General features: G+C 40.5%; 2 protein-coding genes across 2 annotated transcripts in view; both read right to left on the bottom strand.

Annotated features, from left to right (window-relative positions):
* Nucleotides 1-1,839: 1,839 nt before the first annotated feature.
* On the bottom strand, nt 1,840-7,310 carry LOC133533363 (transcription factor cwo-like; the record flags this gene model as incomplete). Its single annotated transcript, XM_061872327.1, has 3 exons — nt 1,840-5,400; nt 6,261-6,351; nt 6,834-7,310. Coding segments are annotated over 3 exons (762 nt in total), but the record flags the coding sequence as incomplete, so codon positions are not given.
* The window catches only part of LOC133533351 (uncharacterized), a 41,524-nt gene continuing 22,526 nt past the window's right edge, over nt 7,293-26,290 (bottom strand). Inside the window, exons 2-7 of the mRNA XM_061872308.1 lie at nt 18,475-18,574; nt 13,931-14,114; nt 11,892-12,053; nt 11,153-11,323; nt 8,696-8,883; nt 7,293-8,531 (exon numbers count right to left, since the gene is read on the bottom strand). Coding sequence (XP_061728292.1) covers nt 7,314-8,531; nt 8,696-8,883; nt 11,153-11,323; nt 11,892-12,053; nt 13,931-14,114; nt 18,475-18,574 — 2,023 coding nt within the window. The 3' untranslated portion in view covers nt 7,293-7,313. The remainder of the gene's footprint in view (nt 8,532-8,695; nt 8,884-11,152; nt 11,324-11,891; nt 12,054-13,930; nt 14,115-18,474; nt 18,575-26,290) is intronic.

The following is a 26,290-nucleotide window of genomic DNA, read 5'->3' as shown; positions in this document are numbered from 1 at the left end:
GTCATCTCCGTAACAAGCTTAAAACGCCAAATTTTATCAAATTGTTCATTATTCTGTCAGCGTACCCTTCCTGTTTGAAAAATAGTATAGATAACGAATACGATTAGGTACTTGTGGGCTGGGCTGGTATGATAAGCTGGGTTATGTAGGGACCAGAGGGCTTACCGCGAACCACGTTCGACGTGTTGCCTCCCTGTCACACTTACGTAAGAATTTACTAGTGCGACAGAGAGGCAACACGTCGCACGTGGTTCGCGGTAGGTCCTCTGGGGGCCTACCGCGAAAACCGAAATTCGCAAATTGCGGGGATCTTTCTCTTACTCTTAATAAGACGTAATTGAGACAGAGTGACAGAGAAAAATGCCCGCAATTGACGAATTTCGAATTTCCCGGTAGCCGCCCTGATACCTGGCACTCAAAAGTATGTAAGTACTTACCCAGTGGCGTAGCGAGCCTTGGCGGGGCCCCGTATAAAAATTTGTTTGGGGGCCCTTAGGAAGGGTAAAGATTTCTCACAAAAACGCACGTTGGGGGCCCCCGTGGCCCGGGGGCCCCGTATAATTGATACGGCAGATACGGCGGTAGCTACGCCCCTGTACTTACCTAAACAAAGCGCAAGTCAAAGTAAAGAGACTAATGCACAACCTTTGCAGTAGGTACCATACTTTTATTGATGAACTTTATCCAGCCTTCTGGCGGATGCAAATGGCAGGCCAGCACAGGTGTTGTAAAATCACTTGGAAAGGGACTTTTGGTACAGAAATAAAGAAGCTGAGAGTACCATACATGATTTTTTTTAAAGTTTTATAGTAGCTTAATAAGAATAGCTAATAAGTATTAAGATTTAGTTTAAAACGTTTAACCATAGCGCTCATACTACTTATTACTACGGTGAAACTTGGTTAAGTGGGACCTGGGTAAGTGAGATAACTCTATAACTGGGACGCATGCTGCGGTCCCGACACTTTGCCACTGAATTACCTCTATTAGTGGTACAAAAGAGACCTCTGTAGCCCTCGCGATAAGCTTCATAAAATTAAATATAAAATATACTTATTTTTTTGAGTCATCACATCGTACTCACAATGACCGCCATATACCGTACTGGCACTAAGTCCTTTATATCAATTTCTACCAATTTGAACATTTCCAAAAAACGAAACTGCACAATATCTAACTACCGAACCTACTCACAACATTTCACGAGAATCGGTTGAGAAATATGCGACCTGTAGAGGAGAATATCCGGACACACGAAAACATTTTCGCCCAAGCTTCTTCATTAGCGCTCGGTCAGTTATAAGTTTTATACAAATAAACAATTCATTAAGAGGAAAGAGGACGGCCGATTCTCGATGCACAAGTAGTCCCCGTCTTCCTCTCTGGATATTGACATTTTGTTTTTTTTTTAACATATTTTGATGTATATTTACCATAGCTATGCCCCTACGTTTGACTTTTTACATTTTTGTATTATTATTAAAATTAGGGGTGAAAAACAGATTTCATACAAAATTTGAAATGCTTCTAACTCCTTTAATAATAAAAAATTAGAAAAATATCAAACATTGGGGCATAGCTGTATTAGCTGTGATTGATATGCAACAAATTGTGTCAAAATATTTTCAATAATGTTAATATCCAGAGAGGAAAATGAGGACTACGTTTGTATGAAAAGGTGATTTCGCGCGAGGCCTCCACTTTCGTCTTAAGTAGATGGCTTCAAATATGTAAAGGGCTTGTGCACAAATCACTTTTTAATTTCATTTTTTGGCTACTTTTTTCAGCAAAGCAGCAACGTGTTTCTAAAAAGGGCTCGAATTGCAAGCAAACACATAATTTATCGTAAAATATTAACGTATAATTCTTAACTGTATTTACAAAAATATCTATTACAATCAACTCAACATCGAATATACATTTGACACGTATTTCCTAACTACTTAGTACATCCATCTTTACTCTGTTATGATTAACAACTCAGTCTTAGAGCGTACACTCGTGGAAGTCGTGGAACATGTTCAGTGAAGGACAAACCCTATAACCCAAACCCTAAGACGTCAACTGACCCGCGCGCCTACAGCCCAATAACAATCTTCGTGCACTCAGATAAGGTTCACTATGACGCGCCCCACATTAAGAATGGCGTTCAAAGGCGATGTGTTGCCTCCCTGTCACACTTACGTACGAATTTACAAGTGCGACAGAGACGCAACACGTCGAACGTGGTTCGCGGTAGACGCTTAGAATGTAATAAGGACTGATAATGCACCTCAATTTCTGTAGAGTCGCTCAGATTTAAGTTTGCCCTTCACTTAACAGTTAACACCGTCACGCACGCCATCTAGTGAGCGCTCTGGGAGAGTAAAAACATGGCGTTAACAGTAATAGGCCTGGCTTAAAACGTACATATTAGTTCAGTAGTTTGTGGTAGATGCTCGTACACATATAAAAATATCCATATAATGAATTATTCTTAAAATATAGATAAAAACAAATTCATTGTTGCAATCAGGCTAAACAAAATATTTGCAGTTCTACAAAAGTGGGGTGAGTATGTACCTATTAATTATAGTCAGAGTCAAAAACATCTTATCCTTAATTTTCCATACAAAAATTTATTATACAAGTTTCATTGTCCATATAACATGTATGGTTAACTGCGTTACAAAACTGATAATTAAATGTGGGAGACATTTTTATTGCTTAAATCGATAGTGTTCGAGATTCGGAATAGAAATAAACCAAAATTTGTTAGGTTTAAAACAAAGTACTTACATGGTACACTTTTTTCTGAAAATGCCCGTACAACGAGATAACAATATACCTAATATAATATTATATATCTCTACTTTTAATAATACCGTCAAAATGTTATCTCGAAATTCAACAAGATGACAACAGAGTATCAGCTTAATAAATAATTAGTCTCTTCCTGTAATAAAAAAAACGTGTACTTTGTGTAATTTTAATTAATCGCCTATATCCAATTGCAACAAATTATTTGTCATATAAAATAACGCTCTTTGACTACTACCGTTGGTTCACAGCCATAACTAAGAACTAGAATCATTAACTTTACTTCTAAGGTATATTCGGGTAGTTCCAGAAATTGGGAAATACCGAAAATTATTTAAAAATCGCTCATATTCCGTTGTAATAAGAGTCCGTTTTCGGAATTATCCGCCCCTTTTAAAGTGTTTTTTTTTTTCGGAATTACCCGTATACACCTTACCTATATTTAAATGTGTGAAGTACATATATTTGTAGATATTATAAGGCCTTAACTTAGATCTTAATTCGTCCACAATAAGTCGATTCCTTTATGTTATGATCTTAGAGCCATACATTTAAATGGTTACACAATGGAACCAATTAATATGCAAACAAAGTAAAGCCCTTAATAATGTAACATTTTAATGAAATTCTTCCTTAAAAGCTTATAAAATTACAGCTTGGGCAGAGGCATATTGCCAATGAAAGCTGTCACGCGTTTTCTATTTCTAGACAAACATACCAAAGGTAAATAAAATAGCATATCTGTTTTGGAATGAGTTAATATTAACAATAAATATTAACATGACACTTACTTAAACAACAATTCTAAAATATTTACGTATAAATTTTTCCAAACATTTAACATTGGAAGTTGGTACAGTCAGTGTTTCTTATAAGTACATTGCAATTACCAATTGAAATATACCATGATATAGTTACTTTAAAAAGGTACACAGTACTTGCATTTATAACAATCTGTTAAAATAACATTTAATTTTAAAACCCGTTTCACCACTTCTTAATACAAATATTATTATGAAATTCAAGTATAATAATCAGGGACAGCATCTTAAAGACTGCAAAGACTCATCGTTTCGCATGACATATGATAATCAGAAGATAAAAATATTATAGTGGAAAAAACTATTTTAACATTGGGTATGTTACTTTTTAAGTTTTAGGTTAAAATATCAATAATGATATCGTCGACTCGCGAGATGTTTCGATCCTTTTTAAATAAGTAGGTCGGTATTGTTAGCTTAATTTAAAATTTGAGATACGCATCGATGCGTCTTTGCAGGTCAGACATACACTGGTATGGTTACGAAGCGTTACAAGTTTTGTGAAACAGGGGGCCTACCGCGAAAACCGAAATTCGCAAATTGCGGGGATCTTTCTCTTTTACTCTCACTAACACGTAATTAGAGTGACAGAGGTCGATGCCCGCAATCGACGAACTTCGATTTTCGCGGTTATAGCCCTGAGTGGTTCTGTAAAGCGACTGCTATTCGTCAAAACTTAAACTTTAATATTCCACGAACCGATCATCGATTATTGTCATCGATATGTACTTACACTATATTACTCCCATCCCTTTTGTCTCAACACTTTGTCCCCAAAGTCACTTTAACACTAAACCGAATAAAAATAGATAAAAATTCTTAAATTACTTAAATCCGCTACCGTTAAACTTAAAATCGTCTTTGCACTAGACCGTCACTTTATCGTCTACATAAGCGTCTATTTGTTTTCCAAGCACTGCATTTATACTGTAATCAATAATCTCGTGTTGAGCGCGTTACATAGGTATGGAGTATGTATTGAACTTCGCAGGTTCAGCAAGTTTAATTGAATATGATTGTGGTTGTATTTGGAGGTGGGCGAGAGAGAGGTATGGAAGAAAAAGACATGCTGCGCCGAATGTATGGGATAAGGGCAAGCGAATGATGACGTGATTGTGTTTAGTGGTTCTTTCGTTTTCTCTCCAAGCCACTGTTGTTGCCGTTCTTGGTCTTGATGCGACCTTATAGTCTGTGACCATTGCTTTGCGTTATTTTCTCTCAGCATGACTAATGGATTTTGCGGTCACTCTGGCGTAATATAACATAGTTGTCTGCCAGTTAACAGCTGTATTGTTTATGAAAATTCAATTTCACATGCCTTGCGTTTTTATCCAACAAGTAGAAATAACTCAATCACCATTTTCAGCGGTACCTCTATAGGTATCACCCGTAAGACGCTCAGTTTGGTAGACGAAGTTCGGCCGTTCAAACCATCATAATACCGCGTGAGGCGCTTCGGAGTCGCAACGTTCGCGTTTCTCAAAGTAATTGACTGGCGGATCTCGTCTTAGCTTTCTTAATTGTTAGTCAACAGATAAACCCACCAGCGACAGCTGTAGTGTAGTGGGGCAGGAAGGCTCGGCCGCTCAGACCGGGCGCCAGTCGCGCTCGTGCGGCTCGCGCTTGACGTGGTAGTTGAGGCAGGGCTGGAAGTCCACGTGGATGGTGACGGGGTGCAGCGGCGCGGCCAGCTGCGCGGCGCGCGCGTCCAGCACGTCGTAGGGGCCCAGGTGCCGCGCCAGGCACGAGTAGTCCACGCTCAGCGGCACGTAGTACTTGCCTGCACTCAGACTATACATGTTAATGTCTCTATAGCTATAGGAGAAGAAATTTGAAATCAAAACTTACTAACGAACACTAATAAATTTATTAATTCTAAAACGGGGCTTAATTCTCGTGGAGAAATACCGACTAAAGTTGATATCGACATTTTTTAACTGCGCGAGTTTTTCGAACTGGAAGATGTTGACGTCAACTTTAGCCGTCTTTCCCCGAGACCACGAGGACAATGCCGTCCGCAAAACGTGAGAGGTAAATTTTAAAACTTAATTATACGCGATTACGTCCCGTTTTATTAAATGTATAAACATCGCAAACGCACTACTAAAATCGTGATGTCAAAAGTGGAAAGGTGCGTCAAAATCTAACAAACGCATGTTTGCCATAGGTAGGTTTCAGTTGCGTAATCTGAGGGCCTACCGCGAACCACGTTCGACGTGTTGCCTCTCTGTCGCACTTGTAAATTCGTACGTAAGTCTGACAGGGAGGCAACCTGTCGAACGTGGTTCGCGGTAGCCCCTCTGAATGGCGAGGCATTCGCTAGACAGAGACGCACCTCTACAGTATACAACCGTACTCGTACTATATACAATAATTAGATTATCAAACACCACGCACCGTTCGACAATTCAGGTGACGCCGTAAAGCATAACCTACTTCAGCTGTATTTTTATAAATATAGGTAGGTACTAGAACAGGCAGCTGTCCCTGATACTTCTGGTTGACTTAGCACGATTTTACTGTTAGATGGTTGCTCAAATCTATTTTGGACTGATTCATATTTTTCTTATTTTACTCTACAATAGTCTACAACTCTTCTGCTATCAGTAACTCAGGTAGTAGTAGCAGGCGGGTACTGACCGAGCGAGTTGAGCGCGAACACGGGCACGTACTGCGCGGGCGGCGCCAGCGGCTTCTCGTAGTGCTGGTGGGGAGACTCGCTCGACGTGTCCTGTAGAACAATTACTTTATATTAATTTTGGTGCTCTGCTGTATGACGATGACTATTGTTTACAGGTCAATAGGGCGCTGCTTGAGGGGCTGCGACCCCAGGTTTTCATCTGATCCAGAAAATTATCTTTAGGTTATTCAGCGTGGCAAAATGCAGCTGGCGTATTTGGGCAAAGTTCATTTATATTATACCTATTTTAAGCACAAGCTTAAAAAGTATTGTAACCCAACAAAAAATTTCTAACAACTAAGCGGACACATACATAGATACCTGCAGTGAATTTATGGGTACCTACTTCAATTAATAGTTAACCTGCCCTGAAAACCAATGTCGTATGTATGATACGACTTATGCTAAGGGAAATTCTATAATGTCTTAATGTCCTCCGTGGAGCCCGAGTAGGAGGTGGAGGTGGTGGAGGGTTCCGGCTTGGTGGCGTGTCGCCGCTAGTGGCCGTAGTTCTTGTTCAATGTAGTATATACCTGTGGCGAGGTGTCCCGGGCGTCCTCCGTGGAGCCCGAGTTGGAGTTGGAGGTGGAGGTGGTGGAGGACGCCGGCTTGGTGGCGCGTCGCCGCTTGTGGCCGTAGTTCTTGTTCAATGTAGTATATACCTGTGGCGAGGTGTCCCGGGCGTCCTCCGTGGAGCCCGAGTTGGAGTTGGAGGTGGAGGTGGTGGAGGACGCCGGCTTGGTGGCGCGTCGCCGCTTGTGGCCGTAGTTCTTGTTCAATGTAGTATATACCTGTGGCGAGGTGTCCCGGGCGTCCTCCGTGGAGCCCGAGTTGGAGTTGGAGGTGGAGGTGGTGGAGGACGCCGGCTTGGTGGCGCGTCGCCGCTTGTGGCCGTAGTTCTTGTTCAATGTAGTATATACCTGTGGCGAGGTGTCCCGGGCGTCCTCCGTGGAGCCCGAGTGGGAGTTGGAGGTGGAGGTGGTGGAGGACGCCGGCTTGGTGGCGCGTCGCCGCTAGTGGCCGTAGTTCTTGTTCAATGTAGTATATACCTGTGGCGAGGTGTCCCGGGCGTCCTCCGTGGAGCCCGAGTTGGAGTTGGAGGTGGAGGTGGTGGAGGACGCCGGCTTGGTGGCGCGTCGCCGCTTGTGGCCGTAGTTCTTGTTCAATGTATTATATACCTGTGGCGAGGTGTCCCGGGCGTCCTCCGTGGAGCCCGAGTTGGAGTTGGAGGTGGAGGTGGTGGAGGACGCCGGCTTGGTAGCGCGTCGCCGCTTGTGGCCGTAGTTCTTGTTCAATGTAGTATATACCTGTGGCGAGGTGTCCCGGGCGTCCTCCGTGGAGCCCGAGTTGGAGTTGGAGGTGGAGGTGGTGGAGGACGCCGGCTTGGTGGCGCGTCGCCGCTTGTGGCCGTAGTTCTTGTTCAATGTAGTATATACCTGTGGCGAGGTGTCCCGGGCGTCCTCCGTGGAGCCCGAGTTGGAGTTGGAGGTGGAGGTGGTGGAGGACGCCGGCTTGGTGGCGCGTCGCCGCTTGTGGCCGTAGTTCTTGTTCAATGTAGTATATACCTGTGGCGAGGTGTCCCGGGCGTCCTCCGTGGAGCCCGAGTTGGAGTTGGAGGTGGAGGTGGTGGAGGACGCCGGCTTGGTGGCGCGTCGCCGCTTGTGGCCGTAGTTCTTGTTCAATGTAGTATATACCTGTGGCGAGGTGTCCCGGGCGTCCTCCGTGGAGCCCGAGTTGGAGTTGGAGGTGGAGGTGGTGGAGGACGCCGGCTTGGTGGCGCGTCGCCGCTTGTGGCCGTAGTTCTTGTTCAATGTAGTATATACCTGTGGCGAGGTGTCCCGGGCGTCCTCCGTGGAGCCCGAGTTGGAGTTGGAGGTGGAGGTGGTGGAGGACGCCGGCTTGGTGGCGCGTCGCCGCTTGTGGCCGTAGTTCTTGTTCAATGTAGTATATACCTGTGGCGAGGTGTCCCGGGCGTCCTCCGTGGAGCCCGAGTTGGAGTTGGAGGTGGAGGTGGTGGAGGACGCCGGCTTGGTGGCGCGTCGCCGCTTGTGGCCGTAGTTCTTGTTCAATGTAGTATATACCTGTGGCGAGGTGTCCCGGGCGTCCTCCGTGGAGCCCGAGTTGGAGTTGGAGTTGGAGGTGGAGGTGGTGGAGGACGCCGGCTTGGTGGCGCGTCGCCGCTTGTGGCCGTAGTTCTTGTGCGGCGCGCCGCGCACCGTCATGTCCGTCGCCTGAAAATTGCACTACATTATTACTTTTGTTAGTGGTTTTGTTAGTACCTTAAAACACGTAATTGAAGCACATCAGTTTAGTCCTAGCGAGCGAGAAAAAGAACGTGTTATACAATAGGGATGGACGACTTTTACGACGATTCGTAACTTTTCGTAAAGCTTACCTCACAATCCTGCGACCTCGAAAATCTTCTCTCAATAGAATTTTTGAACTTGTACGAATGTAAGAAGTCCTCGCCGTGTTCGGGCTTCCTTACGGTCCGCAGCGTTGGCTCCCTCTTGCGGCGCCCGTCCAGCGCCATGGGCTCGCCCTCCGGAGGTACCTCCTCGGGTGCTGGGATCGCGTTGGCCACTGGAAGCAATGCGAGAATGCGAGCGAGTGATAACCGCTTCATACATAATCACACAAAACGCCAGTTTACTATTGTATAAATTACTGGCGTTATTCATAAACGCGTTACTGGCCTGAATTACACTCTTTTTAAATACATAAAGATACAGAGTATAGCTATGACTCTTTTTTGTCTTTCTCTGTCTGATTTTGTCTTTTTCTGTCATTTTGACTTATGTATTTGTAAGAAAGGGATGAAACATAATTTAGGTAACTAAATATCAGGCCCGTAAAGGTTTATGAATATGGGGTTAAGACGATAGTGGACGACCGTTTCTCCATACAAACGTAGTCCAAACTTTCCGCCCTAGATATTGAGTTTATGGAAAATATGTTTACACCATTTGATGTAGGTATATTAACCATGGCTTCGTTCGACTGTTTTCGATTGTTTTATTATTACAAACGTTAGGAGCAAAAAACAAATTCCATACAAAATCTTAACTCTCATCCTTATTAAAAAACCAATAAAAATCAAATAGCTTTGTGGTCAATACCCATAAAATAGCTAAACATACTTATTTTCTTTTATGTTTTTTGTGTTGTATGTTCTTTTGTGTTGTATGTTGTTTTGTTATCCAGAAAGGAAAATTTTGTTTTGCGTTTGTATGGCGAAGCGGTCACGTGGCTTCGTCCCCTTTCCTCTTAAGAGTTACATGAACCCGTCGCTGCTCCCATACAACAGAAGTTACGCTCTCATTTTGAAAACGAATTGCTTAAAGTAGGTAACACGTATCTATGTCTGGTACTAGCTTTCGCTGTTAAAAACTTGTTACCATATTTTAAGCATATTATTGAATGAAAGCGGCTAGAACACGAAATTTTTAGAAAATAAAGAAAAAATAAAAAGTCCAAAATTTAGGCTTTTGATGATTTTAAACTAAAAAACATAAATAAGGACGTAGATTCGTTACAGTACTTATAGTTTTCCAAACATGTAGGTACGGAAATGATGATATTGTTTTTTTTTTTTCAATTCCCTTTTATTTAGTTCATGTATCGCGTAAGTAAGGCACACGAAAATTTACAACACGTACCTGTTACGTACGTTCCTGTTATTTAATCTATTAAATTATATAATCCTTTATCGGATAAAGGATTATATAATTTATACACATTGGATAAAGTTTATCCAATGTGTATAATATGTAGGTACCTACAGAATCAGAAACCCAATCTTTTGACCCTATTTTATAATCTTTTTTTCCGAACCAGAATCATTAGGACAATTAAGCGTTCAAGATCGGTATTTTTCTATAGCGGGAATCAGTTCTTATTTTACTTTTGCGTAAATGACCAGTGTTTGATCTCGAATTATTCCAAAATCCACTGTCTTTAGATACAAACACATTTAAAAGGATTAAAGCTCTGGGGAAGGTAACTGTTTTCTGATTGTATATGGTTTACAGGTCTCCCTATCTCTCTCCCTTATCGTATGGAATCTAGAAGAGAGCCATCTACAATTGTCTTTCACCGGCCTTCCCCATACAGCCAGATATTATAGTTATTTACCGGTGCGTTTGCGATCCGGCATAGTCCATGGCACCGCCAGACCTTGAAGTCTGCGTACTGCTAGAGAGATGAGACCTTCTGTGGAATTACTCTCATATTTTATATCATGCTGGAAACTTGGTGATCATACGAGTATACAAGTACTCGTACCCGTATGTTACGATAGGTCAAATTTTATTGTGAAAAGAGTAATCTCGGAATAAATACACATAATTTTTAGTAAAAGCGATGCCTCAGGATTAGTCACATAGGCGTAAAAGCGCTATTGAGACCTAATTGTACATATTACCTAAATAAGGCGTATAAGGTAACTTTCGGGAAAGTCTAGATGTTTTCCATAAATGGCTTTTACTCCTCGCAAGTTTAGTATAATTGAAATAGAGCGATATGAACACTGACAGCTGTTTTGGCTAGTGGCAAGTTTATACCTACTTTCCCTTGCCAAGTAGATGCTGAGTTAACAATCAGTGATCTCGAAGAACGAGATGAATTTTGTCCCGAGAGGTACGGAATGCACGCTGGACGTTTATTTTAACCAATAGCCTTGCATGCTCGGAGCGTGCTTGTGTCGGGTGTGTGGGTGCGAGCAGGTGCTCAAAGTTAAAAAAATCTTTACCGATCACTCATTATAACCCCGGCTATCTACACGAAGCAAGCGTGTAGCCAACGGAGAAGCCTTCAGACTCTGTGACTAAAAACTTTAACTACTAGTTCGTACCTCTATCGCATTCCATCGGGTACTGCTCGGGCTGTTCATAGGATTCGGGCTGCGGGGGTTCCAGGTGGCGTGCAATCACGACGTCGCGCTGCGCGTGGCTGTGTGAGGAGCTGGAGGAACTGGCCGTCTCTGAGGAAGAGGTGGGGTGCCGCTTCTCGCGGGGGGCTTCGCCTGGAGAGTGATAAAGATCATTAGTCTATGAAAGTTTATTTTTTAAGCCAAAAAATAGATATTTCTCGAGTCGAGTCATACAAATTACAGAACACGCAGAAACGGACAGATAGGGACTAGTACTGTACCTTGGATGCTAAATTTTGGGGATCAGTTGAACGTAACACAATGCATGCGCCATGGCGGAGTTACTGGGTTATCCCAGCATCTTCACCATTTAATAGTTAAGGTCCATGAGGCTAATTTAACTTAAACCATGTGTGAAATCAGCTGCCAACACTCCGAGAACTTGGTAAACTCAGCTAGATATATAATTAAGTATAGGTTATCCCACACAGTCCAGGAGTACAGGGTAAGCAGTACTGCTTATTTCTGACTAACCATACAGCAGGATAAATAATCCCAAATACCTTTAGTAATCATCTCGACGTGTTTCTGTAGATGCGAGGCCAGCTGCATATACTGCCCGTCCGTCGGCCTGTATCCTTGCACCTGAACCTGCCCGCCTCGGCGAGCGCCTCCTGGAACCCGACGCGAAACTGGAGGGGAATATAACTGAATAGCTTACCTTTAGTGATCATCTCAACGTGTCTCTGCAGATGCGAGGCCAACTGCACACACAGCCCGTCCGCCGGCCCGTAGCCCTGCACCTCCACGAGGAACCTGGCCGCCTCGGCGAGCGCCTCCTGGAAGCCAGCACGGAACTCCTCGCCCGCCACACGATCGGCCGCTAGAACAGAATCCGCGACAACATGGTACTGATGCGCTGGTGCCAACGCATTGGATTAAACATACCCTGCCTAAGCTAAACATCGTCATCTTCATCGCTAAGGCGCTGTCTCGGCTTTTGTTATGGCCTAAGAGGGGGTTTTGTCTAAACTAAACTTCCGGAACTCAATAAAAGTTTTAGCAAAAAGGGGCCCACTGATTACCAGTTCGCCGGACGATATCAGCCTGTCAGTTATTCGCGATTGTCAGCTTTTGCGAATAACTGACAGGCCGATATCGTCCGGCGAACTGGTAATCAGTGGGGCCCTTTACGCGGAGTTGTCAAACTTTTCGTTTTTAATAGATCGACAAGGCATAATGCCTACTCTGCCAAATGTTATCACATTGGGCAAATAGGTAACGCGACGAGTTTAAAATCTGTTGCAATGGAAATTCCTACCTAATTCCGTTTATACTTTGCCGTTATGGGCAGAGCAGGAACCATGACAAAGTGTAAAACGGGTACTCCGTTTACTGCATTTACGTTCCTCTTAAAGTCTTTATTAGGAAAATTCTTTTTTTCAGATAATCCTGAAGCAGTTTTAGCATTTTTTTTGTTTTTTATATGAGTCGGTATGAAGCGTTTGTTATTCGAACCGCGGCCTTTAGAAAACGCGGTCAGACGCGTGCTTCGCTTGTTACTATACTCGTACTCATTTATTTATAATATTAGCACCGTCGCCACTTCACAATTTACACGACGTTTTTACAATTTTAATTTATGCAGCCAGTGAGTCCTAGATATCTTCTAGAATAGCTAAATGATATTAAATGTAATAACAAACAGAAATAACTGAAAATTTATCTATTTTGCATTTTTAATCAATCATTAATAAAAATAGATAAGCAATATTTTGTTGATACATAGACCTGCGTATCATATGCTATGTCGTTCATCGAAACCGAATATAATGCTTATATTTTGAAGGTTCGTTGGAAGCTTCTAAGTGCAAAATTATCGAGCGGATTCCCTAATGTTTATAAAATAACGGGCAAGGAGCTGTCATCCGCGGTAAAACATAAAAAGTGAATCCTGATTGCCAGACAAATCTAACCAAATCTGACCAGCGGAGGTCTGAGTACCAACTAAGCAGGTGTAAGTAAATTATTGAGAAGGGTTATTTGAATATTCACTGCCACTCGATTCTTGTACAACAAATCAGAGTTGTACCTAATAAAACTTAGTTATCGATTAATACCTAGCAATTTCGCTTACTTATCCCAGACCACATTAACTATATTCAAATCCAATAATCCCAAAAGATATAACAACCGAGAATATAATAAAACAACATTAATATAACAAAAATTAAAATTCATTTCGCAAATTTAAAAAAAAACGGATGCAGGAAATTCATATTTATTATTATTATTATTATTATTATTATTATTTGGTTTAAGACAGGCAGCTGAAGCTGGTACGTCTAAATCAGAGTTCACTACACGATTTCACTGATTGATTTACACGTAGACTTACTAGTTATTGGACTCCCTTTAAGTAAGTAATGCATTAACATTAATTATTGGCTTGATTACGTTATGTTTATTACTAAACAAGAAAATATAGAAGTTATTTAATAAATTAACTATTCTACACTAGCCAATAATTCTACCTATAACTATTGAAACAGTCACCTATTTGACCCGTTACCTCTGCATTCGCCCTTTCACCTAACGCAAACCGCAATCGAAACAACCCTCCTGAATAACCCATCGGTGCCCTTACATCCTTACCTCTACCTCAAACTCAAAACTGGCAACCCGTGCGGCTAACAACTCCACCGACATAAGTAAAGACATTACCGTAGTCGCAGCCCAAGGCAAGGCCATGGTACAAACCATTGGCTCGCTCCTGTAAGAACTTGAGGTGTCGGATGGCCATCTCGATGATCTCGGTCTTCTCGACGCGGCCGCGGCCCTTCTTGAGGTACTCGGGGGGGATGAGGCGGGAGAGGTCTGCGAGGCAGTTGTTCATGCGGTCCCGCCGCCGTTTCTCGATGATTCTGTGAGACATCGGATCTTGCTGTGGACAAAAGGGAACGTGATAGGCTTTTTCATGTCTCGAGCACTTAATCAGTACCGACGTATAATTTATTCCGATGATATCTACTTATACCTAAAACCGGACCATAAAATGTTTACGATTTATAAAATCATACGGTTTGGCTTTACAGATAAGCTACGAGAGTTGTAGTATGTACCTAAGTACTAAAGCGGTAAAGGAAGATAGTTTTAAAACTTTAATCATATGTAGCTTTTTTGCGTAAAGAGACTAGTCATTATTGGACATCTTTATTCAATATTGTTACCCGGGTCATAAAAATAAATCGACAAAATCGGCTCCATGGTAGTTTCTACATGGTTCATAGGAATCAACATACATTCATACATAGTAGGCGCTATATATTACACACATACAAATACATAGATAGACTGCTAAAATCCTTTTGCCGTAGATATGAGTCAGATAAAAATAATATAACGACTAAAATACGCTCAGCTGCATATTTTAGCCGCAAACAGTGCGCTAAAATTACCAATTCATAGTGAACACGTGCACACGTTTCTCACAGTAGGGAACTACGCAGTAGCATCACGTCACGTCTAGGTATGGACGAGTGTGGCGGATGAGACAATTAGTACTTGAAACAGTTCAGACTCAAGAGTAGTTTGAGGCAGGTCAGGGTGGGGCTTCCAAACGCCTGCAGGCCGTAGATCCGAGAGACATAGTGATACTAAGTATACGGATTACGATCCAAGGGGACTTTTTGTGGGGAGGCCGGTCAACGGAAGCTAAGCAAGTAACAGTTATCCGTTCCACGTAGTGTTTTACCAATATAGGTAATAAATATTTTTTAAGAAAAAACCGACTTACATGAGGGACACCGGTGAAAGAAAGATTAAGAGAAGAGAGAAGATATATTATACAAAAACAATATAGTACGAAAAATACTGTATTTTCATCACTAAAGAAAGGGGTATACAAATGTAACAAATGTCACCGATATTGCCTCGTATGCGACTTGGATTTGAAACGCCGCAATTCGCCTCAAATCTGTCCTATTTTTTTCCATTTTCCCAGGTAAATACAATATTTTTTTCATTATTTTGTCAAAATTCTATTATTCTGTAGTAAAACGGTGGAAGTCAGAGACAATTAGGGTAAGGCTACTAAACCGCAGACTATACGCAGACGTCAATTCGTAGTCTACATGATTATTAATCATTTTTAATTTGGATTATAACAGCTCTTCTTGTGGTTTATGGTCTAAGATACATGTACGCATTTTACATGCGAGAACCTGTCCTCGGTCTGAAATTATGGCAAAATTATGATTCGAGCGAATATATATCATGGCCAATAACACCTGTACCTATCTAATGGAGTCACGAGTAATTGAAATTAGCAAATTCCTAAGCGTTTTAATCTATACTTGTAGAGTACGTATACCTTGAATAAATAACTCAAAAACCTACGATCCTGCCCCTCCATATACCGATAGTCCCGTCGTGTGCGCTCCAAATTATCTCCTTTCAAAATTAAAATATATTACCCCACACGGCACAGATCTTCGTTATTCCCGTACCTTAAATTAATTGTCCCCCGATATCAAACCGGTTACATGTCCAATCCTTACACTGTCCAAGCAATCAGACTCTGGAACGTTCTCCCACACTATCAGACAAGTGCATATCAAGTCTTTTATTTTCAAGGCATGTTGCGCAAGCATTTTCCTGACAAATGTTCTTCATCGTCCTCTTGATAATTCACACTGGGTACATACATAAAAATATACGTATGTAAAACTACCAACTTATATGTGTTAATTTATCAATATAGCTTAATATTCATCTAACCAAGACAATAGATGAATATTAAGCCATATTGATTTACAAACTCGCAAAGTTCAATGTGCAATTATACTGTATAATGTACCTACTAGTACACTTCGTTTCAATCTAAGTAATTAGAACCGGTCATAAACTTTTCTTTATCACACAAACGACATTTAACCGAAATTTAAAAACAGGGAAATTTTGTGTAGTGTTAGGAGATTTTACTGATTTAATATAACCGTGGATCCATTACTATGGGTAACTAGTAGTAGTAAAGTTGAAATATGGTAAAGGTCTTCTATAAAACTTGGTAGGTAGAAACGCGACACGTGGTACACGTGCGTGGCGTGGCGCTCATTAGAATGCAGCCTTGGCCAGAAATATGCAGCTCCCGAGATTTTCACGGAAAAACTTATATTTCATATTTAAAGCCGACATCACAAAAGTGTATAAAATGCCTTTTTTTAGCAGTCCAACTTACCAAATTATGCTTTCCGATAGAAAATACAGAAATCAATGTGTGCCTAAAGTATTCGAAAAAATAAATAAATAAATTGAGTCATGGGTGTTTTCTATGTATTTAAGTATTTATAAATATTCCTAAAAAATATATATATCGTTGTCTAAGTACCCACAACGCAAGTCTTATTGAGCTTACTGTGGGACTTAGTCAATTTGGGTACTTAGACAACGATACATATAATATATAAATACTTAAATATATAGAAAACACCCATGACCCAGGAACAAAATATTCATGCTCATCACACAAATAAATGCCCTTACCAGGATTTGAACCCGGGACCATCAGCTTCATAGGCAGGGTCACTACCCACAAGGCCAGACCGGTCGTCGGTAGTCAGACTTATATTATATTGAATAAAGTATCTTCGTCCGTCTGCCATTTCACGCTTAAATTGCCGAGCCAGTTTAGATATAATTTGGTATGGAGATGGAAATAAAGATGAATCCTACAGAAAAATTGGCAGTTAAACTTGTAGTTACCTACATGGGATATTTAGTAGTAAGTAGCCATCAACAAATTAATTAAAAATAGGAAATATTTTTAATATTAAGTTTCTTGCAAAAAATCAAAACTCATATACCTACCATAAACAAGCGTATCTAACCCTAATCAGTCACATAAAAGATAAGTTCAAATCTTTATCTAACTAATTAACTATAAAATCGCTATATCACCAGCCGTCATTCAAACAAGTCGAATTCGCCTCCAGGTACAGAAATACGAGATAGTGCAGTATAATTGGCATTAGGCCGGAGCGTGGCGAGCCACGTGCGGCGTCCACGTTGCACAACTCGCTCGCGCCTGGATCACGTAACTCCTACTCTATGGACTCGAAAAATATACTTCATTACCGTGAATTATGGTCTAAGTTGCGATGGATTTGATCGGCGCCTTAAGCCTGTTACTGGATGAGGTATTTGACACTGCAATCGGGTTTTTATGTCATTGGTGTGTCGCTGTTGCGTTTCGGACTAGATTTAAATCTCTAATGTTTTGTTTTTTTGGACTAGGACTTAGTATTTAAGGTAAACCGACCCTAAGGAGATTCATGGACAAGTGAAATCATAATTGCAGCCCAAACATGTCGAGCACCCTTGTTGTGCGCAGCGCAGATAATCGCCGGGGTCAAATAACTGGAGAATTGGGTAGAATTTTCCCTTTAGATAACTGGTTATCTACGAAGATTCTTTGTATTTACCTAACTAATAACTGAGTAGTTACTAGTACTACTACAAGTTGAACAAGTTTGATCACCAAGCACGGAAAATTCCTAATGTTGACCGTAGGTATTAGGTACGTTTTCACTTGCCTATATATCTCGATTGCTCACATCAGTCAGATCGACCATCATAGCGCGCAAGATACAAAGATATGTAACGACCAGCGGGTCTAACATCACGCGAATATCTCACAAATTGTAGTGTAAACGACAGTTTTCTTCTATTTTATGTCTCAGACTAGTAGATAAGATGGAATTATCTGCATCTCTGGACAATTTGCATCAAACGGTTGATGGATATCTTGACTTATTATCCCATTTTGACATTTGAACTTGGTTAATTTTATGTACGTGGTTCTTAGGTGACGACAAAGCCTTGTTCTTAGGTGACGCAAAATTAGTGAAAAAAAAACCTATTTTTAAAGGTTTTCTATAAAGAGTACTGGTTCCGCTACATATTATATTGTCAATATTTTCTTTGCAGGGATGTCAAGAGTGTTGTGGGAGCGATTAGACCAGTCTCCTTATGTTTGAAGTTAAAAATTGTAGCGACATGACAGTAAGAGACATTTAGCAGTCTATGTATGTGGAGTCCATCTAACTAAGCTAACTCTGCAGTGATCGGGCAAATGACAGAATGTGGAATTAAAGCGTCACCATAAAATAAACATCAAATTCCTATGAAATTATGTTTTTTACAATTGCGCTGCCATACTTAGTTGCTGCCAAATCGGTAGTTAGGAGGACTATAAATGCAAAAGTAGATATAAAAGCGGGCATGTATAAACTTGCCCTGGCGACCTTCCCCTTCTTCAGAAAGCCGGCCTGGTAGTCCTCGTCCTCCGAGGGCGCCGCGAAGCCCAGTTGTTCGCCGTTCCGAAACTCCTCGGTCGTGTTGTAGCTGCAACAAGACAAAAATAAGTTAATAAACTCAACTTTTAACAAGAAAAGAACCGATTTCGGTACACAGTTTAAAGTGTCATCATTATAACAGCGTTTCTTTTTTGTTGCCACTTATTTATGTACCCTTTTTTGGCTCTTTTGTGTTATTTCTAGTCAAGATCACGAGCCCTTTTCACCCTTATAGGAGAAAAAAAGTGTCCCAAAATTTCCATGCAGTTTTCAAACTTTCCTTTTTGTTACCACCATAAAAAGTATACGGTGGAATGGTAACACACTCGGAAAAACTAAGGGACATTTTTTTATCCCATTAGGATCGAAAGAGCTCATGATTCTGAGTACAAAATACACAAAATTTATGAAAAAAATACAACATTTATGAAAGTGGATTTTTTGACGGAAACGCTCATAACGTATCATCAGTAGTCCGACTTCACCAATGCGCCACATTAAATAACATATAAAAAAATAAACTTTAATATCTCTTATACATAGTTTCGGTATAACAGAACCATTTTCTTGTTCACCCTGCATATGTTTAGTAACGCTGAGATAGGATTAGGACAAGACCTTTACGACTTATGTTTAAGTGTTCTTCAAGGCGTACTCTACAATATTATAACTTATGCAAGTGATCAGGATTTTGCCGATTTAAATTCCCCGTGGTCCATCACCACAGAAGCATGCATATTTAAGTCACGTTTTCACATCTCATGACGACTGATATCATATACGTCTTCACGTGTAGACTGGAGCTGCTACGATGATTTGTCGTTAGTCATTCTCGCGACGTCATATATCTACGTCACGTCATGCCATCGATCGTGGTTTAGTAGCCTTACCACCTTGCCTCAGCAGTGTCATACTGACATCTTCGCTAACGCTGCGTAACTTACTTTCTATGCATTTCGCTCGCGCTAATAAGGTAAAGGTCCGTAAGTTCGTGATAGTACGTTATTTCGTTAGTTTTTTTCTGGCGCAAATATTAAGCAATTTCAATATTTTTTATTCAAATTATACGTAAGAAAAAAAACTGTGTTATTTAATCTCTTTAAAAAACCAAGGACCAATATTTTAGTGCCTAAACTGAAAGTAATACGACGCTCGAAACTGTCAGACGGCCGCGATTGGCCGCGATCAACTGGTTGTATGCGCGTACTTTTTGTAGCCGTAAGGTACGCGCTCTGAGTTGTTAAGCTTACAGGAAGGAAAATGTAAATCTATTCGAATAAAAGTTTATGAGAGTGTTTCTGTGGGTTCCTTAGTCATTAATTTGATATGAAAAATAAATAACTATACGAGTATGCATACAAGTACCTTAAAACTGCAATACATCGACTCACGAAATAGCGGTCGTTTAATTTTTCGTGTGTCTCCTGTTTCGTGTCACTAACGAATCAAGGATTTTCTAGATATAGTTTGATTAAAAAATATACGTAACGTTGTCTACGCGGCCACGTTGGGGGACGTATACGGAGACCTCACGTGTATTTTTCTACAATCAATTAAACTGAGAAAAAATTACTATTTTACGAAATTTTGGAGCGCGTATAGTAAAATATACATCACGTTCATAACGCAAACAGAAAGATAAACATGATTTACTATATAGAATACTGTTTATCTCAAAATTAGGTCGAATGAAAAATAAAACAAAAAATACACGTGAGGTTATGTGGGGAACGAGGGGTAGTCAAGACCGGAGGGGGGAGTCAAAAAGTAGCAGTAAGGTAGCGCGTGATTTGTGCACAAGCCCAAAGGACGTCAAGTTGTGCGTAATTGCTCGGAGCAAAGCTGAGCCAAACGGAGCTGAAAATGCTTGAAAGGAACAGTTTCGAGCCCCTGACAATAGTACCCACTCTCAAATTTGTGTTACGCGCCAGGTAGTCACTTACCAATTCAAGAACCTATATACGACAGCTTTTGAATTTATTCATCGGCACAACGATGAATAAATGATCCGATTGTCATTCAGTGTAGGTACAATGTGTTTGTGAAAATCGGCCAAGAGTAAGTTCCGAGCAAAAACATTAGTGTTCTGTAGAGTTTACGGCGAAACCCTGTTATAATGCAACTTAGTAGAAGCGCATGCATATTTCGTTACTTATATCTACCCACTTTAGTTTTAGTAAGTAATACAATAGTTTAGGTACATAATTAATTGTATACTTAGTTGTTTAAAATTGGTTTTTAAGTTGTATAATTACCCTCTCCTTTGTATTATGTAAGTTTAAATATGTATTTCTCAGTAAGTCATTATTTGTAATCTTTTGAGAAACAAACATCTTAAACCTTAAGCCTAATATTCGAATATGCAAGAGCGATTAGGGTTGCCATATGTAAGAACGAAATATCCTGAGAGGAGTCCAAATATCACCCTAAAAATCCTGACAAACGGTCATTTCACCCAAAATAAATCCCTTATTTCCAATGCCGGATTTAGAGGTCTGGAGGCCTCGGGCAATAAAGGAGTGGAGGCCCCCTGGCCCCAAATTTTTTCCAAATAAAATGGTAAATTTACCGAATTCTCTATTGTGGGGGGCCCCTCTTTTGTGGAGGCCCGGGGCAGTAGCCCCGGTTGCCCTCCCCTAAATCCGGCCCTGCTTATTTCAAAACCTTTATAGTGTAGCTACAGCATAACCTCTTCCCTTTCCTCCCACCACCGACTTCAAAGTTTGAGCTAACTTTTAGTGATTGAGGTTTTTAAAAATGTTTTTGTATAGTGTCAGGGTTGAACTAGCCAAGTTCCCTCGCAATATTGACAAAAGACCAAATATCCTGACATTTCAGGGGAAATCCTCACGTATGGCAATCCTAATAGCGATAGATGGGCACATAACGAATGGTCGCCTCCGCATCGGCAATCATTGCATACCGGCCAAAAATATATAACCTCCATGTTTTCACGGTAGATTTTTTTTTATAGGTACAGGTATTTGGAAGTGATTTCCACTTCACTTCTAAACTTTATGAAGTCTAGTAGAAGTCCTTTGTGCGAGTGATGAGGAAAATTGGTCTCATGTCTCATAGGTAATAGGTCTTTATGAATGAGGTCAGCATTTTGTTTTATCATTTTTGTACGAAACCCTAAAAATATTAATAGGTACGATGCGCGTGACTCGAAGAAAAAACATGCCGGTATACATTTATACTTGTCATAACTCATATTGGTACACGTGCATTGTACACGTAGCAAATCGTGTTTGCCTGCGCTTATATTTATTTTGTGGAGTTATATTAATATGTATAATGTTTGTGTAAGTGTCACGTTGTAGAGAAAATAAATTATACGAGAGGATACAGTCAAAAATAAGTTTTTGGTAAATAGTTGTAGTTATACCTACTTATAAACAAATTTTCAACTTATGTTTTATTTTTGTCGCATGTTTAAGGAGGAGAGCCCTCAAAGGGCCTACCGCGAACACCGTAGTTCGCAAGTTGCAGTCATCTTTCTCTTTGAGGCGTAATTATTAGAGTGACAGAGAAAGATGCCCACAATATGCGAACTTTTGTGTTCGTGGTAGGCCTTCGGAAGAGCGTCTACTAGAAAATAGAAAGAATCTGTGCAATACGGTTAAGTATAGCTAACGGCTAAGTGTGACTGGTCTTCACATTGGGGCTGTTTACGAATTTATTAGTGTTTACAGCGAGTTCTTATATTTGCCAATAGCAACTGTATGAACTAGTGACAAGCACTAATCAATGTGTAAAGAGGACCCAATGTGAAGGCTAGCCACACGTGAGCTACACTTACCCGACAGCTACACTTATCCATACTGACCTTATAGTAGATTGTTAACCAATGGATGAAAAGCAAAGGAAAGTAAAGCTCCCTATAATAGACCACGCTTCACCTCGGCTCCCTAGGGTGCATCAGAAAGCAGTCAGGCTAGAAAAATCCTCAAAAACCCCTCATGTAATAATGGACGAACCTTAGCGACGAAAAATCTCCTTACAGGGCGGCCGGCCGCCTGGTTCTCCTACAGAAATGGGTTGCAATGCAATGTTGCTCTTCATGTGGCGCTTAAGTATAAATGTTGTAACAGTCCCAAAGTAAAACCATTTACACTAGTGGCTATGTGAGCTGTAGACCTCGCGTTAAGGTAAAAAAACTGTAAAAGTGAAAAATACCTAGTTCGTTAAGTCGTTATCACAGTGAACTCACAATGACCTTAAGCGCCATATACACTATTGGCGCTTAAGTACCTGATGGCAACTTCCGCATTTTGAAAAAATTCCAAAAACTGAATCGACAAAAGAAAATCTATTTCCAATTTTGTGAGAATCGGTTAAGAATTGCGACCACATCCGGACATATGAAAGCAAAATTCCCAAGTCAAAAGGGAGACCTTCGTCGCTAGGGGCAAGAATAACATGTTCTCAAAGACCTTAATTGTATTTTTTTGTATATTGATACATGTGAAATGAAGTGAAAGTCTTGGGCACTTTTTTTAATTTGTGTTTAATTTTACGTTATGTTATGTCTTATAAGTATTTTATAATAATTGTTTGTGTATATTACATAAGAAAATGTTATATGTAAATTGTTTATGAATGAAAAAATATGACTTAGTACTTGCGAGATTGGCGCCAACCGCAAAGACGATCGTCAAGGTCGTATCAAAACCAATTATAACCATACAAAACTTAAAATTAGAATCGACATCTTGCTATACTTACCTGTTACCAGCTACTACACGTGGTAGCGGCAAATGACGCGACACGTGTGAACTTGCGTCACGGCCACTGCAGCCTTCATCCTATATTCTCGGCTAAATAGACGTACATTAATTATGCGTTAAATGCCTGTACAGTTCACGATACCTCAAACTTTGATAACGGTTTTCAAATAATAGAAGTAAGCACACGTAACCTCTGGAGGCAGACTGGATTACGGTATAGCGAGAGATGGCGCGGCGGCCCGGGCCTCCCTGTCACGCTTATGTACGAATTTACAAGTGCGACAGAGAGGCAACACGTCGAACGTGGTTCGCGGTAGGCCCTTAGGACGTTAGCCGCGTAACCACCGGTGGACTTGGTCACTTTTTTTTAGTGTATGATATTTATGTTACGGGCAACTTGATAAGTCCGGTCACTGCATGATTGGTTTGTATGCATAATGCCTGCATCAAGAGGGCAAAATGTAATTATGTAATACTGCATAATGTATCACTTCGACCGGTCAGTATGAATAATAACCACCCTACCTTGGGCAATGTGATAAAACAGAATATTCAGCACAGTAGTTTTGTTTATGTTAGGTTAGGAATTATCACACTGCCCGGTCCAACTGATAAATTCAAGCTATCTTAACCCTTCTTTTACTAAATGGACCACGGGCCGTCGGGCATTATTAATATGGACCAGCCAACCTAATTATTTTTTCACTTTGTCCAACGCTTATGGGATTGTTCATGATGACCGGCCATTATTTATTATGCCCGGTTAATCAGGTTGCCCGTAACATATATCTTATACCTTTAAACGAGCTATTCTTGTATATATATATATATATATATATATATATATATATATATATATAATATATTTCTGTGATCTCGGAAACGGCTCTAACGAGTTCGCTGAAATTTGGTATATGGGGGTTTTTGGGGGTATACAATCTATCTAGATTAGTCTTATGTTTGGGAAAACGCGTGTTTTCGAGTTTTCATGCGTTTTTCTTTCGACGCAGAATATGGTCACTAATTTCGTGTTGCCGGCCATTGTCCGTCTGGTCCAGGGGGTTAAGACACGGACTGCTAAACGAGTGTTACGGGTTCGAATCTCGCCCGGTGACTAACTTTTTTTTTTTATATGTTCAAGTTTATATATAATTTTTTAATTTTTATTGTTTTAGACAAGTTTAATTTAGTAAAAAAATGACCTATGTAATAAGAGAAATTGACAATAGATGGCGTTACTCTGTGACAAGTGCTGTAAGGTTAGGTTAATCGATTGTAAATAATAATAATTGTCAGTTCACATTTTACTTTTTAAGTTTATGTAGATTATCACCTATACACCACCATATTACAATAAATAGTTATTCGCCAGTCGCCGGTCGCCCAGGTACTACTATTTTACGGGCAGACTATTTAACAATATAAACTCATTTTTGTCGGGATCGCATGTACCAATGACGAACACGATCTCAGAGAGAGTCCTCACGCTGAAAACTCACGAGCAAGACCAGGCTTCCAAAATGTCGGCCATGGATTTTCCTTGTTTAGGTACAGTGGAGGAAATTGACTCTTAGCAGTTTACGGTTCACTTTACATTGGTCTCAGAGCATAAGTATGTACAACCAACTTTACTTGAACCGCAAATTGCGAAAGAATAAATTTCTTCGACCGTACTTTTGTCACGTGGAAAACGTAACTCGTGCTGTTTTCGTCGCGTGGTGGTGAAAGTTTTTGTGCATGACGGCAGGTCCGGCATGTGACGTCACGGGTTCCAGGCATTGGGAAATTCTTGACGTCAATTTTCAATTATTATTTAATATCCGATTACGAAACTGCTCTTTTCGATTTTCCCGTTTCGAAACTGCGGGTTAACGTAGCTTTTTTCGATTTTCCGGTTTCGAAACTGCAGGTTACACGTTGCTGTGTAGGTAACTGGCAATACATTTTCTGGTTTTTACATAATCAGTAGTATTTTTTCAGTTAATGAAATGTATTTTTGTTATATAATTCTCTTTACATATTTTTCGATTTTCTATTTTTATTACCTACACAGGCCAATTCGAACATACACGACTGATATCAGAATGTCATCTAACTGATGTTATTCAGTTATCGTGCATTTTGCTTGTACTTGTGCGTACTTGTATTTGGCGCAAGCGAGAGTAGCGAGACGCACAATAACTAAATAACATTCTGATGTGAGTGTACGTTCGAATTAGCCTGTATTGGCAATTGTGTTGTTACGTTCCACGTGAAAAGGTAGACTTTAGGTTACACTTTTGTATGAGTTCTACATTTCCTGCAACCTATAGGTTGTCTGCAAGAGATCACTTTTTAGTGATAAGACCGCCTGTTATTACCTCGTTCCATTTTCCTTAAAAAAATATTTGTAGTTTTACTTGTATGTAAAATGTATAACTATTGGTGCAATAAAGAATGTTTATTTAGTTACTTTTTCTGTACCTAGAGATCCCTAAATCCCTATCTTACCAATTCATCACCGTCATGTCAGATATGAAAGTTATTAATAAACAATAAGATTGCGACATTTTATTGAAAAAACGTTGGCAACGTATCTCTCACGTGTTCTACCACGTTTCCGGCGGTTGCTGGTTTGTGTTAACTATGTGTAAAGAAAACTAGTTGTTAGTCAAGGATTTCCGGGCCCAACCGTGTAGACAGTAATTTAAAGTCGTCTTTTGCTTGCTAGACGTGATAGAGGTGAAAAAAGGCTAATGTCCGTATTATCAGTAAAATTGGGTTATTATACTTATTATGTTTATCCTTTCGCCAGACATCTGTTATTATTTACATACATATACCAGCGTTCAGCACAAAGTGTCCCTAAAAGGATAGACCCTTTAAGCCTCATTACCTGTGACAGACTGCCCCCACCACGTATACCTAAAAACCAAAATGTCACCGACCACCGACTTGACGTGACACTCGCTCCGAGTGGCAATCGTGCTCTCTCTCAAGCGTAGTGAGGTTATTTTATTAAATCCCTTATTCCAGAACCATTCGCGGGCCACAGG

The sequence above is a fragment of the Cydia pomonella genome, unplaced genomic scaffold (genome assembly GCF_033807575.1).
Source record: "Cydia pomonella isolate Wapato2018A unplaced genomic scaffold, ilCydPomo1 PGA_scaffold_159, whole genome shotgun sequence".
Taxonomy (NCBI): domain Eukaryota; kingdom Metazoa; phylum Arthropoda; class Insecta; order Lepidoptera; family Tortricidae; genus Cydia; species Cydia pomonella.
The sequence above is the reverse complement of the archived record's forward strand: the minus strand, read 5'-3'. Positions and strand labels throughout refer to the sequence as shown.